The sequence below is a fragment of the Chanodichthys erythropterus genome, chromosome 15 (assembly GCF_024489055.1).
Source record: "Chanodichthys erythropterus isolate Z2021 chromosome 15, ASM2448905v1, whole genome shotgun sequence".
Lineage (NCBI taxonomy): Eukaryota > Metazoa > Chordata > Actinopteri > Cypriniformes > Xenocyprididae > Chanodichthys > Chanodichthys erythropterus.
In genome coordinates, this window is record NC_090235.1 from 20,969,038 (window position 1) to 20,994,556 (window position 25,519).

Genomic DNA, 25,519 nt, shown 5'->3' on the forward strand with positions numbered 1-25,519 from the left:
AGTATAGAGTTCTCGAACAAGAAAAATGTAGGGTGGGGCTTGATTTTGGGGAACTGATTGGATGGTTGTGGTTTGCTATTGGTCGATCTCATGTGAGTGACTGGTTGCCCCGCCCTCGCGCCAGTAAAAATGTCATCAGTGATGTTGCTGCAAAAGGGAGGGGAAGTTATTTTGATTAACGTTTACGAGGCACGTGAATTATGCGCACGGATAATAAATACTGCAATAATTCATTAAAAATAAGATGCGTCAATTTGGATTTCATGCTGACTTTAAACTATGTTTTTTAACATTAGCTGCAGCCCAATTCATTTTTTTCCCCTCTTTGTTGGTCAAAAAAATGAATTTAGTGCAACACGTAATTTCAACATGGCAAAATACACTGAGGGGGAAACCAGAACCATACATATTTATTTTAAAGTCACAATATGTAAGTTTTTTGGATTGACTGGAAGTAGCAGAAGCAGTGACTGTGGCATAATAAAAGTTCTGCTGCTCTCGAGGCGTATGTCGCACTCGTCTCTCATTAGCACTCACTCTAGTGGCCTCGTTTCTGCTCGCACAGCGCTGCTCTGCTTCATACTACAGTTACGTTAATAATCTCATCCATGAACATGATTTCTGCCCGAGTCCCATCCCGATTCTTTTCCACCGCCTGTAGACGTGAAGACAACACCTCCCATGATTCTGCGAAATTAAGGCATCATCAAGCTACGCCTTTGTTTTGAATAAGCGACCTCTAGAGGCGAAAAATTACATAGTGTGCCTGAAAATCACTTACTATATATATTCAAGTGGTAGGTGGTGTGCAGAACTTTGTGAATGATGGAAAATATTTCCAATGCATATTCAAGAGAGAAGGACGCATACGTGTTACATGATGATATACGAGCAAACGTTTTTGCGTGAATGTGCGTTGGAGATATTCCGTAAATAAAGTGGTAAATTATGTTTTTTTTTTTGCACAAAGCACTTGTGTCGCTTCATAAAATTGATGTTAAACCACTGAAATCACACTTTAATACCTTTCTGGGGCTTGAAAGTGGTAGTTGGGTTAGCCGTCAATGGAGGAACAGAAAGCTCTCAGATTTAATTGAAAATATCTTCATTCGTGTTCTGAAGATGAACGAAAGTCTTATGGGGTTTGGAACGACATGAGGGTGAGTAATTAATGACAGCGTTTTCATTTTTGGGTGAACAAACCCTTTAAGTGTCCTGTGAAATAAGGCGTTGAGAAGTACATCAGCACTAGAGCCAGACCACACACACAAGGGAAATCACATACACTTTCAAAACTAGCACACTTATAAGCATATTATATCTTAAACCAGCTGGAAAAATACAAATATCCAAAGAGTTTGTAGTAAGGTTTCGCATTTTAATATGGTGATGTACACAAAATAGACGGTGCAGACAGAGTATATATACAACCAGTGAAGCATAGATATCTAAAATAAACAAGCGTGAAAAAGTCAGCTTTGATCAGGAGCACAAGGGTGCGTTATGAATCGAGCAGGTTCACAGTGGTGGAATTGCAGCACACCAGCCATGACAGTAATGAAACGCTCTGGAATTCAGCCAGAACACCATGATAAATCTCCTCTGATAAAACCCACATGAAGTCCAAACTCTGTTTTAAGTGAACAGCATACTTACAATATGACATTAATTAAAAGAAACGGCTTTGCATAACATGTGTCCGAGTCTATTCCATAAATGGGAGCTCATGCAACAGATACAACTTATTTGCAATTCCTGTGCTTGTGACTTTTTTAGGCAAAATTGTTTTAGAAGTTGATTTTGGCAGCTATAAATATACACAAACAAGAAGACCAATCCTAATTCAGTATACAAATAGATGTTAAAAACATAAATTCTATATGTAAATGTAATGGCGATGTCCTTGCGATTGACAATCATGTCAATATGGGTGGGTTTTAATACAGTTTATTTTCTAAAATGTTTGAAATTTTATTTGATGACTGAAAGCTATTTTTTTTTCACCTTATCCTTTTTTTTCTTTCAAGCAGACCACAATAGTCAATGTCAATTCTAATAAATAGAAATAAAATAAAATTATAAAATCAATACAAAATAAAATAAAATAGCGCCTACAGTCTGAAATCATCTGCAAAACAATGCTGGCTTGCAAGTTGACCTTGTAAACGCACTACCAATAACTGTTTCCAGCTCACAGGAGAAATTCTCAAGCACTGTATTTCCATACTTCAGTGAATGATAAACTGCTGCACAAGGATATGAAAGTGTGAGTGAGGATGTTCTCTCAGGTGGTCCTCTGATGTTTTAGAACACAATGGTTTCCAGACGGCCCCCCTGCCGGCCATTAAAAAAACATAAAAATGCCTCCTACTCACGATGAGTCATGGCCAAATCAATTCAAACTCTCCATCCCAAGCAGGCTATTTAAAGTGCAGCACAACAGGAGAAGGAGAAGCCAATTAATTAGTGCTAAAGCTTTGCTTCCTACAGAGGATTAAAGGAAACTGCAAAGCGCATGGGAGAAAAAAAAAAAAAGATACCTGAAGGGTAATATGTCATTGTGAAAAGTTGTTACAGAACTTCTTAAAAAAAAAAAAAAATCTCTGGATTTGTAATTTGTGCTGATAAGCTATAAATGTTGATCATTTAGTGTCTACTAGCTGTTCTAAATATAGCCAAGCAGATTCTATAAATGCTGGCGAGTTTCTTTTTCTTCTACTGTGTTACGAGAGGTCTGGAGGAACGGTCTGGTGTCCAAACCTGCTCATGCAGAGTTCAGCTCCAACGTGCTTAAAACACCTGCCTGGAAGTTTCTATCATGCCTAGTAAGCAGTGTAAAAGCAGTGACATTAATTTAAGGAAATGAGTTTGTTTCACTCAAATAATAACAGAAGTACATTGTATTTAATAGAAAAAAAGTTGTGCAAACTCAAAATTTCATTGTAGTAAGCTGAACTTAATATGATTGAGTTGAAGCAGATTTCTAATTCTCAGAATGCTTTGCATCAGACTGTGTAAATAAATGCTGAAATTAAGTGTTATTTTGTGAACTTTTGCACAAGATTAAGATAGGGATACATAAGTTAGTGTTTAATGTTGTGTTAAGTTGTCACAAAAATTAAGTTCTACTAACTTAAAAAAATGAGTAAGTTTACTTAAAGCTGGCCATCTAGCGGTTAATAAACAGAACTGCAAGCGTCTTGCGGAAGAACATTGTAGCCGGAGCTACTTTTCTCCGTGAATGTCTACGGTGAGTCACGCAGTTACTGTAATACTCTGCAGCGGGTCCTACCTGTCCATTTTGAAATAGTCTGAATATAAACACTTATTATAAGTGTACCATAATGATTCAGGATAAGACAAAAACACGGTTTGGAAAATGGATTCATGTTGTACATTCTCATTATATAATTTTTGTAAATTCTGAGCACAGAAAAAGTTACGGACAGCAGCTTTAAATGTTTTGAGGTAATAAGTTTCCTCAAATGTTTTAAGTATTCTGAACTTACTGAGTTTTACTTTTTATAGAAAGTAATGTTACATTACTTTTGCATTACTTTTTCCTTGACTTTTGTTCTGAATTTAAAAGTATTGCGTTGCATTACTTGGAATGCGTTACCCCAAACACTGCTAGTACCTTGATCAGCTGGTTCAGGTGTGTTCAATTGGGGTTGGAGCAAGGGCTGTGACGGTGGCATATTTTTACTACCGCGGTGGTAAATCAACAACCGCCGGTGTTGCGGTGGTGGGGTCCGAAGGGGGCGGGGTTTATATATATATATATATAAGAGAGGTTGCGTCAGACTTGCGTTTCGCCGTCATTTTGATGGGCAGGATCGTAAAAAAATCCATTATAATCAATAATTACCCGTCATTTTAATTTTTATATTTTAATGATAAGACATTTAATAGCTTCTGATTTCGTCCACATTTTCATTTTTTTATTCATGAACTTGCAGGATAAGCGCATAGGCTATGTTTATTTATATTATGAAAAGAAAGTTGATCAAAGACTAATTCATTCGCATTCACTCACAATCCGTGACAACTGATGAAAACTGAAAAGTGTCTTTGAATAGATAATAAAATATATAATAAGCATATATGGTGTGCCCTCAATCCCCTTGGACAGCACACCAAATACGCTTATTATATATTTTATTACTCTATTCAAAGACACTTTTCAGTTTTCATCTTGAACAGTTGTCACGGATTGTGAGTGAATGCGATCATCCTTTCCTCTTTACTATTGTACAGAACGAAATAAACATGAATGAAAATAAAAAATGTTGAAAGATACAGTAGCTTACCGAAATCTGTATTACGTCAGTTCAATCGGTATTGCAAACAATGTCACGTAACATTATACCTCAGAAAAGCTATTCGTTGACCATAAACTTATAGTCAGCAAGAAAAATAACAAAATTGAATTATGTAAGTAAGCATAGGTAACTTTATTACTATAAAATTGACTTAAACTAAGGTGCTCATCTGTGTGTAATCAAACGCATCGTTTTCATTTTATTCTGGAGACTGAACTCACGCTCTGCTGCCACAATGGAACGCACTAACCACCTACTGGACAGGGGTGGGAATTACAGTTACAAATTACATAATCTGTCAAAATGACGGACGGGCTGCAGATTTTTTTCCGTCACTGCTAAAAAAATTCCATCAAAGATGGAAAATGTTCGGTTAACGCGATCTCTGAGATATATAAATATATATTATATATGACGTCACACAACCGCCGGTGACACTCCACGACCGCGGTGTCAACTTCACCCCCACGGTTTGCGCAGTTGTCGTGCTTACCATCACAGCCCTAGTTGGAGCTAAACTCAGAGGACCTTCAGGAGCAGGATTGGACACCCCGGTCTAGTCTGACTTCTAACAGCAAGACTAGAACGGGAAACAGAGGCTGTTCAAGGATTGAGATCGGCAAATTTATTTTTCAGTTCCACTGAGCACACAGCTGACATTGATCCAATATGTAAAGGGGCCTTAACATGACACTGTTTTCAACTAAAAACTGAAAAATTAGGCGTTTTGGCCATTCATTTAAATGACAGTGGTGTTTTGGGGGCCTGAAAATGCAAACATTTGAAAGTGGGATTCAAAGAGCAAGTTTTCGAAAACAATACCATTATCGTCTTTGTGTAAACTACAAAAACGTGAATTTGTGAAAACGGCGACATCATGCGCATGCGTATTACATGTTCAGTCTATAGGCACATGGTTTTTCTTTACAAAGTGACATCGCCATCTAATACAGAATTTTTAGTCATTTTAACGGATCCACATGAATGGTTTCACAATGTTGTCATTTGTACGTGAAAAACGCAAAGGAAAAAAAAATCTGTTTTTAGTACATCATTGCATAAACGTACCCTTAATGTGAGGATTCAGCACACTTGAACATCAAATGTATTCAATGCAAACTGGCAAGTTTTCATACCACAAAAAAAGGATGAAAAGAATTCTGAAGTATCATTATTCACATAAGAATGTTAGCGTATTTATTGTACAACCTTGCCTTCAACTTGGTACAGATGAATATTATCACACAATTTAGGTACCACAAACAAAACAACATTTAAGTGAGCGAAATACAGTATCTATGCATTTCAGACATACAGCATCTGAAATAAATAGTTTTATCACATTCTAACAGGAAGGTTTCAGGTCTTTTTTAGAGTCTCTTCCTCTTGTTATTACTATTAACACAAATGTGTTTCGAGAAAATGACAACAACACTAGTACGTCTCTGGGATCTGGTATAAGTGTCATAAATTATAAAATCAATACCTAAGACATAAGCAGAGGTGTTTTTGTAACAGGGTGAGACCAGTGACGTACAGCTAGCAGTGGCCTGTCAAAACGCATGCATTTTGAGTAAAATCACAGAGACGGAGCCTCCGTGTGTTAGAGGATGTCTCGGTTTCATTTTAAAAAGCCCCATGCTACAGAACCAGTTTTGTTGGTTGTTTTGCCACAGCTATGTTTAAATTACTGTTTGATAGAGCATGAGTCATTCGTGTTGTGATTCAAGTGATTACTGATAACACTTTCATTACCCATTATCCTTTACAGCCCTTCAAATGACCGCTTCATATGTAGTCAGAGCACGTCCTGCTTATACTTTTAATAAAATGTAAACAGAAACCGCAAATGTTTAAATGGCTGATAAACAAAACACAGGCCGCATACGATAATAGATACTGGACAAGTAACAGTGTAGGTGTTTTTCGTGACGGTTCTGTTGAGTTTGGTGGGGTAGTTCGTTGGCATTTATTTATCTTTTCGGCCGGTCAATGTCATCGATAGCTGCGAGGAGTTTCTGTCGTGCTTTCTTGTTGATGTGGGATCCGAGGCAGACGGTGACCAGGTTAGTCAGCTGCTTCATTGAGTACTCCTACAAAACAAACTCATGATAAATCTCTAATGGAGACGCCTTTCACAACAATCCATCTTTTTAATGAGGAATTAAATCTGCCATGCACAACACGCTTTACTAAGCAGAATCACAGGCATGTTTGGAATGTAGGCAGCTTTTGTCCTGACATTTAACAAGGAATCATTTAGCGCTACATCATATATAAAATATTCACAATGGTTTTGATGGAGATATTATTCGTTTTAAAAAGGATGTTTTAAAAAGCATCTCTGATTTATACGTCACCAACATGGTGCCAGAGTTGGTAAGTTTGATTCATTTCCATGACTAAGATTAAGTGTAACTACGTTTCAATGAATCGATTGCATAATCACTGCAAAATGTTCACTTTTAGCAAACAGTATACATGGAAACATATAGTTTATTACTATATATTGTTATATCAGTACATAAATATATATATTTTTTGTAAATAAAGTTTATATTACATTTTAAATATGAAAATATATTAAATATAAATAATTAAACATTAAATAAAAAACTACATAAATTTACACATTCTGTTAATTTGTCATTATATGTAATGTATATATATATATATATATATATATATATATATACACATATATATACATATATATATATATATATATATATATATATATATATATATATATATATATATATATATATACACATATATATACATATATATACATATACATTACATATAATGACAAATTAACAGAATGTGTAAATTTATGTAGTTTTTTATTTAATAGGTGATTAGGTGATAAGATTTGTAGTGTAATATTAGAATTAATATTTTAATTTCATGATTTAATATTTAAAACAGATTTTTTATATATATTTTGTATTGTTGTGTGTGTATATATATATATATATATATATATAATTAATATTTCATATTCTTGAGTTCATTTAGCCTAGATTACTATTGATTTTATTAATACTGATTTTATTTTTTAATAATTTTACTAATGTTGATGTGTGTGGATATATATGTGCATATACATTTTATATATATAATTATTATTTTATTTTCTTGAGTTAATTTAGCCTCGATTATTGTTGATTTTATTAATACTGATATTGATTTTTACTCATTTTACTTATTTTTATGTGTGTGGATATATATGTACATATACATTTTATATATATAATTAATATTTTATATTCTTGAGTTAATTTAGCCTTGATTACTATTGATTTTTATTAATACTGATATTTTTACTCATTTTACTTTTTTTTTTTTTTTAGAAATTTCAAAGCAAAAATATCACAGATACACTACAGATATAGAATACAGAATCCTTTTTTGACCTTTTAAGAACCTGCCTACATTGTGTTGTCAGGAGTCATCCATCTTACCCTGTGGTTCTTGATGAACTGCTCCATGTCATTCTCAGTTAGGTAGTATGCTTTGATGTAGGTCTCGACAAACTCCTTGTCTGGAATTGGTCTGAGGTCGGTGAGCTTCTCCAGCTTCATCAGGAACTGCTGAAAGTCCAGCTGCATCAGTGCACGTCCTTCATTACTGCATTTCTTCACATTAGCATAGCTGGCAGACAGCAGGAGGAGAGGAGAGCAGAGGTGAGTGCGGCTTGGACAGATATAGGACATTCATTAACTGTTGACAGTTTATGCTACATTAATTGTAGAGAGAGTCCCCTAGAGCAACCTCAGGTTAAGCGTCTCGCTCACGAGCACAGCAGTGCTTGTAACTCTTCAGTTTACATGTAACCTTATGCCCTACTACTGATCCAACCTGCAACTTTGATAACCACAAATAGGAATACATCAATAAATCAACAATGAAGTGATTGATCAGAATCAAGTCTGCCAGAGAAACCTGACATCATTATTTCTGTTTCTAGGTACCCTTCTGGATTTATGTTAAAAACGTTGAAATATAGGGGTTCGTACTCAACATTAAACAATACATCTGCATAGATGATCAACATACAGACAGCTTGAACATTTCATTTATTATTACAGTTTATTCACTTTATTCACTACTTTATATAATTTTACTGGTAGTCCACTGTATGAAGAATTTTTGGCTATAATATGTCACAGTTTACTATAGTGTCCTGCACCAACTAGTAAAAATATATATAGAAAAAAAAAGTCTGAATAATTCAGCTCAAATAATATTGACAGACTGTGGGATATAGTGTTTAAGCCAACTCATCCTTTGACTGGTAAGCGACACCAAATGCTGAGGGCCATTTTTGGTCAAATTTGTCATTTTTTCCAGTTCGCCTCCTTTTCATTTGTACAGCTTGTAGGTATTGGATTCAGAAATGATACTTAAACATCCAACACAACCAAACCATCGATTTACAGCAAACAAGCAGCCATGCAGAGTTCAGTGCTGTCGACACCCATGTTTACTTTCTGGCTGACAGCGGTGTAATTACTTTCTGTGAGGGGAAAGATATTGCTGGGCCTATTGAGTATATCCAGTCTGCCAATATCCCTGTGTTTTCCCGCCTCCTTCCTTCTTCCTGTCACATTCTGCTCGATTTGGAATGCAACTCGGCACTGCATTGGCGGAGTCTACTTGGAAAAAAGTGCAGCCAAATGGACATGCAAGCTGAATGAAAACAAGCAACATTCATCCTGGTTGCAAAGTTTTTTTTTTTTTTCATATAAAATGGCCACCATTAGCCTGACTTCGTCATACTCATATTCTAGGCAGAATGTGAGTCTGATACTGCTCCATTGCACTTGAATTATGGGGTGTGTCTTAACCGAACCAGTAAAAAAAAAACAAAAAAAAAACTCTGCACTCAATTGGATAGACCTACAACCAATCAGAGCAACGCAGTAAGTGACGTATGTTGAACTTGTACTTAAACTTTTGCCGAATCCTGTTGGAAGGACGGCAAACACATCTTTCCCATCGACAAATGCCTTGATTGCGGTTCTTTGTTCGTCTTTTAAAATTAATGCGCTGCCGATTTCTTTTATTACAGACGTGATAGTGGAATCTAAACATCTTACTTCTCCAGCTGCAGTCATCGTTGGTGAAAACCAATTCAACCCAAGCGCTCTTTGATGACGTGGGTGGTTACGTAACCGCAGATGGCCTGTCCATCATCGATTAAAGCCCGCCCTGGCAATTTGATTGACTCGGCCTTCTGGGAGCCGAGCATAATTACTCCACAATGGATCGAGTCCAGACCGAACTTCCCGTCCAAAAAATTTTGTGGGCGGGGTTCGGGCTGGCACCCAGGCTAGGCCACCATTACAGTTGGTGCTAAAATGCATTAGCTAAGGGGGCATTTAGATATTCTGAAGGGTCTCACATTTGTCTCTTTAGCTTAATGTAAAAAAAGTTAGAGGTTTTTTATTGTTTCAATTGTTTTTTAAGTCTCACGTTCACCAAGGCTGCATTTATTTGATCAAACCGTTTCCTATTTGAATATCCTCTGCCCGGCAAAAAAAAAAAAAGTTTATGCTCCAACCCAGTCGATGTTGGGAGGGAGCATAAAGAATCATTTTCACACATGAATTGGCACCTGTGAGTCCAGACATTCACTGAAAGTCTTTGAGATGTGCTGGAGTAGACTTTACAGAGTACTCACCTCTTGCATTGTCAATACAAGATCTTGACCAAAAATTGATGCAAATTAATGTTATTTCCATCAAGAGGTGCATCAATTTTCAGTCAAGATCTTTTATTGACAATGTAAGAGTCAAGCACATATAACAAGCTAGAAACAATAATCAACAGTAATGATCAGTCATAGACTCTTAAGTATTTGCCTATTTAAACCCAAACAGCGAGTTCTTGGAAGTGTATTTTAAAATGTAATTTATTCCTGTGATCAAAGCTGAATTTTCAGCATCATTACTCCAGTCTTCAGTGTCACATGATCCTTCAGAAATCATTCTAATATGCTGATTTTTGTTTGGTAACACTTTAAGGATTCTTTTCCTCACAGTAGTTAACCACATTCGTTAAAATGAACTAAATGCTAAACCACAGTGCGTTTAATCAAATAGTTTTACAAACAATTTACTGATTAATTTATCTTATAAAGGAGTCGCAAAACATTAAACAGTAAAATATATCATAAATATATATCAGTTTTTTGTCAAATCTGACATTTTGCCCGGAAAGAGGGCACAGCCTACCGCAGACCGACCCATGCCATTGACCCTGACCGTGTGTGACGCTGTGTGAACACACGTACTGACAGAAGGTCTATAGCTAGAGGCAAAGACGGTCAGGTAGAGTTCATTCGTTCACAGCTGACTTTTCAGCATTTCATGGTTTATTACTGATGTTTCAGCACTTAATCAGGTGTAGGATGATGGGAATATCTTTCCAAACGCTGTGGATGCTGTCAACGTAAAGATGTGATGATTACAGAGAGCATCAGCTCCCTGCTGCTGTAATCTGCAATCATTTTTTAGTTTGGAGCTAAAACTGCCCAGGCAGAGAAAGCAGCAAGGCTAGCAGATACAGAGTGCTCTAGCTAGACACAGACAGCCTCTTTAACACATCTTTCAAACAACCTGCCCTCCATATCAAACACTGTGCTTTTGCCATTCTCAAACAAGTGGCCCTTGACTTTATGATGCAGGTGTACAGCTGAACCCTGCCAGGAGGGGCTTGTCAATCTGCTGGGCCGTGCCCTTATAAACTATTTATTTTGTCTTGGCCAACAAAGTCCTTATAAACTAGTGGTTCTCATCCCAGGGGCCTCAGCAAACTTCCAAGGTGGCCTCAAGATGACTTAAAATTATTTAAAATAAGAAGTTAAAAAGGTTGCGATCGATCTATCTATCTATCTATCTATCTATCTATCTATCTATCTATCTATCTATCTATCTATCTATCTATCTATCTATCTATCTATCTATCTATCTATCTATCTTCCATCCATCCATCCATCCATCCATCCATCCATCCATCCATCCATCCATCCATCCATCCATCCATCCATCCATCCATCCATCCATCCATCCATCCATCCATCCATCCATCCATTGTTCGATCTAATCCTGTATTAGTTCATTGACTGAATATATAATTGCCATATTGATTATCAGCCAACATTATAGTGTCTTAATTTATCAGTATCGATCGACACTGGGTTTTTAATTGTGCACACTCACTTTCCCTATTTTTAATTTTGATATCAACTAATGCTTCCTTAAAGTTAATTTTCAAAAACACTAATTTGATAACTGTTAAATGTAATCTTTAGTAAATCTCAAAATAAGCATTTTTCATACTGTACATTATAATGATGTGATGCTTAATTTTACTTGCAGAATTTTCAACAGTTGATTAGTTTTTAAAAAAATGTTTTTGAAAAAAAAGTCCTTTATGTTCACCAATGTTGAAATTTAGAAATACTAAATCATTCTAATATGCTATATATATATATATATGTGTGTGTGTGTGTGTGTGTGTGTGTGTGTGTGTGTGTGTATTGTATTATATGTATTATAATTTCTTATTCAATTTAATGAATTAAAATACTTAAAATAATCTTACTGACACCAAATCTTAGTACGTTGTGTACTTTCAACGGTAGTGTACTTTGACAAAACAGCATATAATTTTTGTATCTCTTATTTATCAGTTTTCAACCACATCAAGATATGTAGCAGCTGACTGTATTGGCAAAAATTTTAACAATGGTGCGTCTGTACTAAGAAGGTTGCTTGTCCAGCAACATGTTCAACTCTCAACTAAATAGCTTAAGGTCCTCAGGGTGTATGTGTCTTAATGCATTCATGGGATTCAAATGCACCGTTCTGTCATTGTCAAGTATAGACCGTGTAGAGGACCACCTAGGGTGCACTAAACAGCAGGGCCCTGAAGGGATTGAAAGATACAGGAACAATGTTTTGAAGAAGATTCTTTAGAGCTCCTCAGATACTCTGGGAACATATTATAATTCCACACAAGTCCATCTGCGCTGTTGATGCACACTCTCTCTTGCACTTGCACTGGGCTTTTCAGTTTAACAAAAGCATGTTCATCTCTGGACAGTGTGTGATTCCTTCTTTATGCTGCCCTGAGATATAGAAATTAATAATCAATGGATTAAATGACTAGAGAAATGCATTTTTCTGATACATTTTCTTCTCACATGCAGCTAAATCCTGACGTCTACAGGGAAGCTTTAAGCTATACTACGAAGAACCTCTCTGAAGTCAAGAGGCGTCTGTCAAGTTGTGTCAAATGTGCTTCCAACAAATCTCCATTACGCTGAGGAGGTGACGAGTACAAGAGCTTCTCTGCAAGTCTGTGAGCTGCAAGATTGCCGGCACAATGAAGATAATATACTGGGGAAAGGAAAGTGTGATGGAAGACGGGTTGACAACAGCTCTCTGGAGTAGACATGGCTTCTAAGTTGCTTGTCACCGTGCCACACAAACATCCCTGATGTTCACTTCCAATAATCCAGCTCTTGACTAATGACAAGCAGATGGGTACAAGAAGGATGGTGCAAGAAGAGGAAACAAGAAGGAAAAATAAACATGGAGAAAATCGAACACTGATGGATTTATATAAATACAGTTATTTGAAAGCAAAACAAAGCCTATCTGCTTATAGCACAAAGTCATTACAGATATTTGATGAACTAATGCATTTTTACAATATTTACAGTATGAGTACGCCTCAGGAAGAAGGCAAAAAAGAGAAAAACGAGAGTTGATCCAAACACAAGATCGATGAGGCAGCTGAAAATCATAGTGTTTCTTGCTTTAAATCAAATACTATCATTACGCAGCACAACATTTCGCACACCCCCGAATCCTGAGTGATAAAGGGTTTGCTTTGCATCCCTCAAAACAGTCACTGCCAGCCAAGCCATAACAGAAAAAAACAAAAAGCTCCTCTTGCTAGTAAAAACACCCCATGAGTTCAGCAGAGGAATGAAGAACAAGAGTAGCTAAAGCTTTCATTCAGGTTTGCTGTTTTTGTACATATGGCTGTGGATTAAAAGCATCTGGCCAGTACATTTGCCTTTTGTGTTATCAGATATTTGCTTTAAAAATTAACATATTGTTGGAGGAAGTCCTAAAAAAAAACAAAAAAACAAAAACAAAACAAGTCTGCTTTCATGGCAGGAAAAAAGCTTTTGCTGCCATGTACAGGTGCAGTTTTAAGAATATACTGTATATATGTGCTACTGCTTCAAAAGTTTGCGGTCAGTAAAATTATATTAAGGATAGATTAAATCGACCAAAGTGACAATATGTAAAAAATATAGGGCTGTCTATAGATAAAAAATTTTAACCCGTGATTAATCACACCATACTTATCGTGAAATTAAACATACATTTATCTCTTAACATGTTTATTTTGTCATCATTTCCTATATCCAGCAAAGTAAACTATCAGACTAAAGGGTGATTCTCACAAAACTGCATTTTCTGCAAGCTTAAAGGTAAATTTAGGTGTCTTTCCAAAAAGGACACTTGGACACTCCAAAAGGACACCAAATAAATAAAATGATATAAGGAGTCCACATAAATCATTAGTATGCACACCAAAGAAGAAAAATGAATTACAGAACAAAACTTTTCATAATTCAGTGTACAGTGCAACAAGAAAGAGCTTTTTAGAGCTTGTTTACATTGCGATAAAGAGCAGAACCACATAGAAATGCCAAAACAACAACAACAACAACAACGAAAAAACTCTAAACCAACGGCCTTGATCTGACTGCATACCTACTACAGTACATGGATCCATTCAGAAGTACTAAACACAGCAACATACACATGACAGATATTATCCTGAATGTGTGTGGAAACAATGTACTGAATGTACTGAAACAAGTCTGTGTCCTGTACGTCACTGCAATAGTCTTTACCTTGATTACAATCTGCATCCATCAAAACTTTACTAGCACAATGCTGGTTTGCTTTATCCAGCCGAGAAACATTGTTTGCGTATTGACTGGTCAGCGGTGGATGGTTTGACGTTTCGTCCAGTCTGCATGAGACTCAAGCTTGAGGGCTCAAGCTCTTCAGAAACAATCACAGAATATGACAGAGCTTGTGTTTTAAAGCTAAAAACACTGGAATGAATATTTCACTGAAAACTGGCTGCGAGCCACTGTTCTCTCTGGCATCTCTGCCTGGTTTTCTTTACATTAGCTCTGTTTTGGACTGATTGTTTGAATTCTTACTGTATAATTGGACTGAAAGTTCCCAGAGTTTATTGACTTAAGTGATCTGATGGCAAACAGAGAAGCGCAATTGGGTTAAAGGGTTAGATTAGAAATTTTCACATACCAGGGTTACAGATGTTTGCGCCATTGCAGATGATCATAAACTTCCGACTTCTAAGATCATCTAACTGTGTGACGTAAATCATGTTATTGATGCAACTTCACATGCTTCGGTAATTTATTTGCGCTAAATCCTTTTACGTGTTAAAATAATTTTGAATTTAATCGTATGCGTTAACATGGACAGCCCTAATAAAAATGTTTTATCATAGAATCCTGAAAAAAAAAGGTCAGTTTCCACAAAAATATTCAGCATCATAACTATTTTCAACTTTGATAATAATCAAAAATGTTTCTTGAGCAGCAAATCAGCATTAATAGAATGATTTCTGAAGGATCATGTGACTGAAGACACTGAAGATGGCTGCTGAATAATAATCAAAACGTATATTGATTAGTACTTATCCTTTCTGTTCTTATATCGGTTGAGACATTCAATTATCTAGTGATCGGTGTAGCAGCTTCATGCTCATGTTGAAATCCACTTGTGCTTGTAAGTACTGTAAATATCACTGACTTTGTGAGAAGATTTAATCAATTGAGATCTGCCTGAGGAACTTCAAGAAGTTGTTAGGACAAAAGTAGTTGGCTATAAAAAGACTGGCAAAGCTTTTAACCTTCTACATCCATTAAAGCTTAACGGAAAGAGCGTGGCATAGCCCAAACATTTTCAAGGTCAGTTTAACTTATAAAACCGAGCAACCGGGCAAAAAGGGCATTTGTAAAAAAAAAAAAAAAAAAATGAGCAAAATGCCAGATACTACAGGGAATTCCAAGGACAACTGTCTAGACATCAGCACTTGACATCTCATGGCTCTTCGGGAGACTAACAAGAAGAAAGTCACTTTTGAGACAAGCCAACATGAAGTCATGCCTGGAATTTGCTGGAAACCATGTGACAAAACATGAAAACTTGTGGAAGAATATTTTGTGGTCTGATGAGACTAAACTTGAGCTCTTTAGCCTTAAAGTGAAGTGCTATGTTTGGCACTAATCAAATACGGCCCAATACCAATAATACCAAGCAATATGGTGACAACACCACACTCTGAGGTTGCTTTTCAGTTGGAGGAATTGGAAAACTCTGTGGCAACATGGACAGAGTCCAATATAGGCAAATCCTTGAGGAGAAGCTGAGAGGCAAAAACATTTTGCAAATGAGAAATATAAGTGGAGAAATGAATGGCTAAAGGTAAATATACTGGGAAAATATGTACATTTACTTGGGGATTTGTAAGTGGAAAGAATAAATAAAATAAAAACTTTGTACAAAAGACTAAAACCCCGTTCCATCTATTTCCATCGATTTGAAGTGTTAATGACAGTAATAGGAGGCCTCCGTTTGTAATCCAACTGCTCCTGCAAGCTATTTTCACTGTTTGGGAAAGGGCTGAGTGGTTTGTAATGGCCGCTATTCCAATGAAAACACTCTGTGGTAGGAGATTTATCTGAGAGCAGGTGGTCTCATATACATCCACACCCATTTGATTCAGCTCAGTGGGTCACTTACCCCTCCACTAATGTCCTGTTGGCCAGACGGATGCAGTGCTCCCATAAGACATTGGACACAGGCAAAGGAATCCGAACTATTTTCGACACATCTCCCAGTCTTTGGTTGAACTTCTCAAACTCCTGCAGAAAAGAGTTTATGACATAAGGGTCAAATGTCATGACACACATTTTTTGGTCTGGATCTATTCATTAATTAAAAAAATTAGAAAGTTATTTCAATAAATATATACTGAATAATAATAATTAATTATTAGAAAACATTACAAATGCAATTCATACAAGAAATGACTGAAATACACCTCTTATGTGATAAGAATGTTTTTAATTAAATTCATTTTTATATTTTTGGAGAGGTTTAAAGCAAAAAATGTCAGGGTTTTAAAACTGTTCAGATACCAACGTCCTTAAAAACTTGATATTTATGAATTAATATTCACAATATTTCTGTCATGACGACTTGGCATGGTAATAATAGATATGACAATGTCGGAATATATCTGTTACACTGCTACTGCTGCTGTAGAGCAAGTACGAGACTTGCTACTGCCAATACATATACGACACACTGCTGTGAGCAAGTTTATGTTCTGTGCAACTGCTACAGAAAATGATCATTAGTATTTGAAAGTTGAGCAGCGAGCTCATTGGCTACTGATACAGCAGGAACCAATCAGCTGTGCCCTATAGAGAATGATGTGAATGCAAGGAAATTGAGTTAAGGACCTAACCTTAAAGTACACTCAACAAGGAAAATATTATTGGTTTTACTTGATGGTTACACCACAGCACACTGAATTGAAACATTTCTTGAAAATGACATGAACGTTTTTAAAAACTACATGAAAACCTCATGAATACATATATTTCCAAGAACTTGGCATGAGTGTTTTAAACTATTAAACTGTTAACAATTCACCATAACCATCAGCATTCTTATTGGGTGGTGTTGGAACCATCTGCATGAGAGGTCATAAACAGGCTAGAAATAGCTTTATTTTAACATGCTGCTCAAATCCAGAAATCCCAACAAAGGTGTTAATTAATTACAGAATCAGAGAAGCGGAAACAGCCGTCTATAAATGTTCACTGGAGCCATACTGGCAGGCCAGGTTGTCAAACCTACAGGATTCAGATTATTCAAAGAAACTGTCTCTAAGTCCCTGCAGTGCAGATGTCTGGATAAAGCCTTGCCACAAACAAAAACCTGTACCGTATAAGCCGGCTGCTCACGGAGGTGTTGATTCAGCTGTGCTTGAGCCCATTTCTCTTTCACTTGTGACAGGAAAACCCGCCCATTACTTTCTTAAAACAATGACATATGGCTCATTCAAGAGCCAAGGACCACATGTACTGTGAGCTCGCACCTTGAATGTTGATACAAAGCCAAGAGCGCTAAAATTGCTGTGCAAGTCTTCCAGGTTATTTTGCTACCTTTAATCTTCTGAATTTATTTTTTAAAACATCCAGTTTATTTTACAACTAAGAAATATGGTTTTAAAACGAATGCCTTTTGCTGGTCTAAGGATTACGGTATCTAATTATAATTAGACAGTTTAAGGATTCATACTGAGAAACTAATCACAACAAACACAGATCAGATTATTTGCTCTCAGTCATGTTGATAAGTATTAAAGTAATGCAAACCGAAAGGAGTCACAGGTTTCGATTTCTAGTGTTGCAGCCAGTGTTGGGGAAAGCTGATGCATTATAAAGTAATGCATTACAATATTGTGTTACTCTCTAAAAAAGTAACTAATTATATTAGTTACTTTTTATGGAAAATAATGTATACTTTTTCTCACCTGAGCTGAGCTGAACTCGCTTGTTTATTTTTCAATAATAATAATAAAAAAGCCTCAGGCCGAAGGAAATGCAAATTCACGCCTGTACAGCAGAGGGCGCAGCTCAAACAAAGGTCAGCAAGAACATTGGTTAATAAAGTGAGATTAAATACATAAAGTGCATTTTTGTTATTTAACATTTGCTTACTGCAGGTTTGTGTAATATTGTGAGTTTGCATTTTACTTTTTTTATTCAATCTGAGGAATAGTGAATCTGTTTTTGTGCAAGTGAGATGAGTAAATACATGCTAAAACTATGATAACCACACAAATCCTCTGCACTTACACCTGATTTCTCGCAACATGGTAACATGGGTAAGTCAATAAATAGGAAAACAAAGTAACTTGTGTTACTTATTTGAAAAAGTAACTTTTGTAAATTTAAAAGTAATGCGTCTAATTAAGTAATTTACATTACTTGCATTCCAGAAAAAACTCTCCAGTGCACCTTTGTGCTGTTTGATGAAAAACCATACAGAGGTTTAACCCACTTACATCCTAAAGAACTTAAATATCACTTCTGATATTGGTTTGAATGGTCACAGTATCAGTCTTATAATTCAATTCACAGAAAAAGCAAAGCAAAGAATCTCCTTTAACCTTCACAGTTTGTGCAAGCTTTGGAACGGAAATTTGCTCTTAATAGAGAAAAATTATCCTCAGCATCTCTTTTCCAGCTTTATCTATAAGGGTGAGTAGGGTAAAAGGTGTCATTGGTAAGCTGTCTTGCCCACTTAAAGGTGCAATAGGTGATTCTCTAGATAAATTGTTTTTGTTATACTGGTTGAACGTCTCCTGATATACGGATAGCAATCACTATGTTAAATGGTCTAAATGTATCTTTATAAATATATATCATCTGTGGAAGGTGTAGGACCCTAAAATGTTCATCCAATTATTATATTCGGTCCAAATGAAATAATACAATGTCCTACCTGCCTGTCAACGAATGTTTTTACATACCCTCGAGCACCCTGTTCGCGCAAACATCGAACGTCATTCAGTGCGTTTACCAGAGTTTACCATTTATTAATATATAAGCAAATGTCTTTTATGTACCCAGGCACCTGGATGTCATTTTCATGGTTATTTTAAATAAAGCAAGAGTCAGTGTGAGTCACTGCAGTATTTACGCAGTTACACGATTAATTCAGCCAGCTTGGCAAACCCAGACAAATTGGCTTCAAAAAACAGACTTGGCACAGGGTTACATCGATGGCACCAGGAGAAACGGGCACAGCGGCTTCACTCAGCTTAGTGGGCACACAAAGGTGAGCCTCGTTTCTTCATTAGCAGCCAAGCTCCATTACATTCCTCACTAAAACTTTGCAGCGTGGATCAGGAACTTATGTAAATCCACATGATTATGCATTTTTCAGAATTCAGCGAGCTTCCTCAGCAAATAAGCCAAAGAGATAATTCAATTGTGAAAGCCCATCTGCTCTCAGAGCCTTTTTTTTTTTTGTCTCAATATATGCGTAAGCCATTCAAATCTCTCCCTAACCCCATGCAAAATTCATATGGGCTAATGAGCGAAGGTTAAAGAAGAGATGTGGACATGCAAAGGAATGAGACACACTCAGTCCAGTGATACTTAACTGAGACATGAGATAACTTTTCCACCCTTAAACTTGCCCCTCAAATTCTGCATGTGACTCCCAAAGCCTGACCATTTAAATAATTCAGATCCTGACAAATAATTGATGGCCGTGATCTTTCAATCTAGGGGTATTCATGAGGCACAGTCATTAGGCATGGAGGAAAAAATATCTGCATGAAGAAAGCTAACTAGCAACCTTAGGGTAAACAAATCAATCATGTCTGCTCATTGTGGGCTTCAACTTGTTTGCTTGCTTCAGTAGAAGTCACAATTGGGCCAGCATATTATAACATAGACGTAGCATTTCCACGTATTCGTAATGTGTTGCATGTGAAATGGCGACAGTGACAGCTGTACTGGGCTTTCATTCAAAAGTTCAGATCCCACAAGTCTTTTCACAGCAGCACCCAGAGGAGCAGCACTTAACCTGAATTATCTCACTTTAAACATGCAGCTGTGTGAGTGGGCACGGGTTCAATAACATGAGGTCCACAGCACATGACTACACACTTAAGACTTGATTTCACTTGATGAGAATTTATCTGTCGTGCCAGTGCTGCCATCCATTCAGAAATCAAATACTGATGATAACAAAGTTGGCTATACATGTAAATGGGTCATTGACTAATAAGGTTTTTCAAAGTGTAAAAAAAAAACATAATGGAGAATTCATTTTGAAGTTTTATTAAGTGTTAACAATGAGATTATGTGGTTTTTATAATCAATTAACACTGCTTTTGTCATTTTTTACAAGATGGACAAAATTTGTCACCAAAAAAAGTCATTCGGTTTAACCAAAATTTTGGTTATACCGAATGACGATATTTTTTAACAATGCTAACAGGTTGATATCTAGCTAGCTAGCTTGTCAAAATGACAACCAAACATTTTATATTTAGTACAAGTTTTTAAAATATTACAACATTTTCCATGTTTTATAGCAGTTGTACCAAATGACCTGATGTTTCGGGATGTGTATGAGCAAATGAAAACATTAATTTTTCAAATAGTTAAAAGAGAGTTAGTTACTTTGCTTCATGTCCATGTGGTCCTTTGCAGGTGTCTGAATGATGTCACATCCTGTCACATGATATTGACTGCATGACTTGATCCTAAATGGACCCTTTATATTGGTTACTCCGAATGACATCAATGAAATTCATTTTTCCGGGCATTCTTTCTCATTACAAAGCAAAGACTTTTACACATACGCAATTTAATACTATTTTACACTATGTTGATATACAATGTTATAAAATCATGCCAGAATAAAAATGTATACATTTATTAAATTTTAAGATATTTTAATCACAAATGAAGTGGCAGTATTGGCCTTCAAGAACTTTAAAATGCATTTATATGTAGCAAAATGTAATTAAAACCTTTTGGATTCAATAAAAGAGATTTAGTTGTACTACCTTACATACTTTGGATGTCATATCTTTGTATTTTATTATTATTAAGTCTTTGGACAAAAAAATGACTGGTCACTTCATTGACCCATGTATCTTAGTGTTGTCGCATGATAAAAAAAAAAATTAACTAGATCAATCACATTTTTTTCTGTGACTAATCACGATTAAAACACAGTTTTAAATATATTTTGTTATAATTTTACAGTTAATCTACCAAATTAATGTAGAAAAAAAGGAAGTAGCTATATTTTAAATACTTGTTTAATAGCATCTTTTTATGAATGAAGGCGAGTATCACTGATACTAATAACACAGTTACTGATGTCTCAATGAAACCATTATAGCCATTCAACATTGTAGTGTAACTAAATTATCAATTTTAACATTTATTATGCTTCAAAAAAATATAACAACTTTTAATATAAGTGAACTTAAAACAATTCTCTCATAAAAGTTATCAAACAGTCTGCACTGCAGAAATTATAAATTAAATACAGATTAATCCTATTAAAGCTATAAAAGTTCTTTAGTCAAGAACAGTAAGCAATTTTCTGTTAACTTAAAAGTTAACTGATTGCATTAAAATTTTGAGTTCATTGAAATTAAAATTTTGATTTAATACAATGAAGGCAATTGGTTTAATCAACAGAAACTCAAAATATTATGTTATCTGAACCACATTAATTACTAAAGTTGATTTGACAAAAGAAAAATGAAATTTTTTGCAGTTTTTAACTAAATCAATGTAATGCAATAATGTAATGTGTAATAATGTTCCTCTTATGCAGTACATGACAGTATGTCATGTAAACTGCGGATAAATAATAAATAATTCCAGACTTTATCACCCAGGAGCTGATATTCCCTCACCTCATCAGCAAAGTCAACACATAATCACATCCGTCACTTGAGTGAGTGTTTGTACGGTGTTTGTGGAGTCGCCTGTCTCTCTCATTTAAACCCAGCATGTCAACCTTAACTTTAGACCTCTGGATAACCTTCTGACACACACATTCTGACACCACACATTTCGATCATCCTGCCCCTGTCAGGTGAGTACAGCAGATGAGTCGATAGGACATGTCAGCAATGCCCTGCTACTGAGGCATGACAGTTTCCTTAAAACTAAACAAACCATGTAGTAATTGACTATAGAGAAGCCAAGAATATGTGATTGGCTGATCTTTACTGATGCAAGTCTAAGTGCGTTGTCCTCTAGTGAGAAAATGAACAGAGAGGAGGCAACGCGTGGTTTTCGCACATAAAATCCACTGCACGACCTCACAAACACATTACCTTTAAAAGGACATCCACATAGATGTTGTGCTGTGACATTATCTCTTTAATGTCCCATTTCACTCCCGCCATCAGTAACAGCATCTGTTCGTAATCTATGGCTTTGGCTGCCACGATCCAGTAAATGGGTTTGCGGAGCTCGCTGGCTGTAGATACAGTCTATAGAGAAAAGAGCATAGAAAAGGTCAAAATAAGGAGTACCTATTCATAACCACTGGCCAAAGTGTAAAAAAAGTTTAGTATCTGTCAGATATTCAAGATCCAAAGACATTTCAAGCTGCTGTACATAAAGTGCTTTGTATTCAAAACAAAAGTAATTATTGAAAAATAATCCCAGAATCCTGGAAGTTCTATTGTACAACTTTACTTCTTAAAGGGATAGTTCTGCCAAAAATGAAAATTCTGCCATCATTTACTCCCCCTAAGGTTGTTCCAAAATGGGGGGCATTGACTACCATAGTAAGAAAAAAAAAAAAAAATACTATGGTAGTCAATGGGGGACGAGATCTGCTTAGTTACAAACATTCTTCCAAGTAAATACAGGTTTGGAACAACTTGAGGGGGAATAAATGATGAGAGAATTTTCATTTTTGGGTGAACTATCACTTTAATGATACTCGGAATTTGTGCTCTGCATTTCACCAATATAGCAGTGAGTACTGAACACACACACATACACCCGTGGCAGTGGGCAGCCATTTTCCTGGGGAGTAATTGGGGGTTAGGTGCCTTGCTATATGAGTAATATCAGTGGAAGAGGGCGCTGTTCATTCACTCCCTCCTCCTACATTTCCTGCCGGTACTGAGACTCGAACCTGTGACCTTTCTAACCATTAGGCCACAACTGCCCCACAATTTCCTCCAAAAATCAATTAAATTTGTAAATATAATCAAAAAAGTAATTACAACTCTTTTTAAAAAACAATTTGCCAAGTTGAAACCTGTGTAACATAAAAATTAAACTGAAATTAGGTAAAATGTTTTTGACTGAGTTACAGGTGCAATGTGTACATTTTTTGGAGGATGCAATATAATATACATAACTAAGTTTTCAGTGGTGTATCAAGACCTTACATAATGAACTGTTATGTTTTTATGACCTTAGAATGAGCCATTTCTCTCTGCATACACCACGGATGTATTACATTTTGCGCCACCATGTTTCTACAGTAGCCCTAAATGGACAAACTGCTCTACAAAGCATGTTTGCTTGACTGGCTACTCTCTGCTGTTTCAATGAAATTTTCGGCCTGTGTTGGCCACCATAGCTTCTCTATGTTGCAACCTCACCACTAGATGCCGCTAAAATTTGCACCTTTAAAGTACATGTTGTCATGATTTCTTGATTGTATTTTTTTTTACAGTGCATGTAAATTAAGAAAAATAATATCACGTGTGGATGTGAAGATCCAACATTTACATTTAAATGAAATATGCTTATATTTAGAAGAATACAAAATAAATAAATAAATTCTGGCATAATACTACTAAAATGTGTAATAATATGGGTCAAGATGTGGAGAATGTATGAAAAAACAGAAATAGTGTGTATGTTTCAGCTGCATTGAAACACAGAGCACAAATTTAATAAACTTCTACAAGGCACTGTAGTATTTTAGACAACTCATATCACCTAATATCGTTATAGTCCATTATTAGGTGATTTATGTCATAAAACACTCCACACCGATCATACAGGCAGCAGGGCTCGTCAATAGTCATTTTGAGTCTTATAACAGAAGTTACACATTTTAAAGGCCCTAGAGACCCTGCAGCAGACAGGTGGGAGATCAAAAAAGGCTCTCAAAAGGAGAGACTGGAAAGGTCAATAAATAGAGGGATGAAACTGACCTGTGAGTAGAACTGCTGGAGGAAGGGCTTCTTGGCTGAAGGCATCATGGTGTCGAGATGAGGCTGAAGGAACTCAAACTGCTCTGCCAGAAAAACTCTGCAGGGAAAAAAGGCCCAAATCAGAGAGCACTTTCTGCAGGTTTGCATCGACACAATCACTACATGTCATTACCTGCAAGGAACTGGCTGTGCTGAAAACTAGTTACAGTGGAGGAAAAAAAAGTTTGATGTGACTAGGAAGATCAAGGCTTACATTTGTCAGCCTTACATTTGCCTGCTCTCATTTTTTCTCCAGACACAAACCACAGACAGAGAGTGCTAAATATAAGTTCATCTATATTAAGAGCTGCACTTAATATAAAAAGAATTCACTGTCTTTTTGTAAATTACAACACTGAACCACAGAGGATTTTTTACACTCATATACAGAGACATGTCAAAATTAATTGATTATTATTATTATTTTTTACAATCAGTTAAAAGTTATTGGCGATGCACCTCAGGTGAAATTTGTCCTTTACCATTTTTGAAGTATTAAACAAATTAAAGACAAATAAATGAACAAAATGAAGAAGACCATGAGGTGGTTACTTTTTATAGCCACTGTAATGATGAATTGTCATTTGTTAACATAATTTTCTAACTGCTGAATTTTTTCTGTTGTTTTGTCTTTCAACCTAAAATTTGAAAAGCAAGGCGGCTCACACATCAGAAAATTAATTTGTTGTCTGAGCAAATCGACTGCACCCAGGAATCAAAACAAAACTCTGCAGACAAAGAAAAAAAGAGCCTTTTTAGTTGAGAGAAGAGGTAATTATAAATCACTGATTCCTACTGCTGCCAATGGCTGTGTACATCCGGGACCTTCATAAAGAGTCAGTGCTCACCAGCCACCACTGGAGTAAGGCACCAGATAATTTATGCTAATGACAGCCCACATACAGAGATAAGAGTTCAATGAGCAATAAGAGTCCAAATATTTGCATATAACACCTAATAAACACTAGAGTTGATATGAAAGCAGAATATGAAAAACTATAAGACACATGCATAATATAAGAAACATTAAACAACAATTATTGTGTTTAACATTCGGTTTTCTGTGACATAGTGAATATTGTTATGCAGAAAAGTCTGTTTATGAACCTAAATCTATCTTTTTTTTTGAGAAAACATTTAATGACAAATATATTTCTTTTAGACACTTAAAATATCATCCAAAATGTATCTATACAGTATATTGGCATTTGAAAGTTTAGGGTTGGTGAAATATTTTTAATTGTTATGAAAGATGTCTCTTATGTTCCCCAAGG

At 35.9% G+C, this 25,519-nt stretch overlaps 1 protein-coding gene across 2 annotated transcripts in view; it reads right to left on the reverse strand.

Moving 5' to 3' along the window:
• Positions 1-4,215: 4,215 nt before the first annotated feature.
• The window catches only part of vps50 (VPS50 EARP/GARPII complex subunit), a 162,120-nt gene continuing 140,816 nt past the window's right edge, over positions 4,216-25,519 (reverse strand). For both annotated transcript variants that reach the window (XM_067412278.1, XM_067412277.1), the window contains 5 exons: positions 24,207-24,303; positions 22,356-22,514; positions 16,202-16,323; positions 7,790-7,979; positions 4,216-6,415 (listed from right to left, as the gene is read on the reverse strand). In XM_067412278.1, the coding sequence (XP_067268379.1) occupies positions 6,296-6,415; positions 7,790-7,979; positions 16,202-16,323; positions 22,356-22,514; positions 24,207-24,303 (688 nt within the window). In that variant the 3' untranslated portion in view covers positions 4,216-6,295. The remainder of the gene's footprint in view (positions 6,416-7,789; positions 7,980-16,201; positions 16,324-22,355; positions 22,515-24,206; positions 24,304-25,519) is intronic.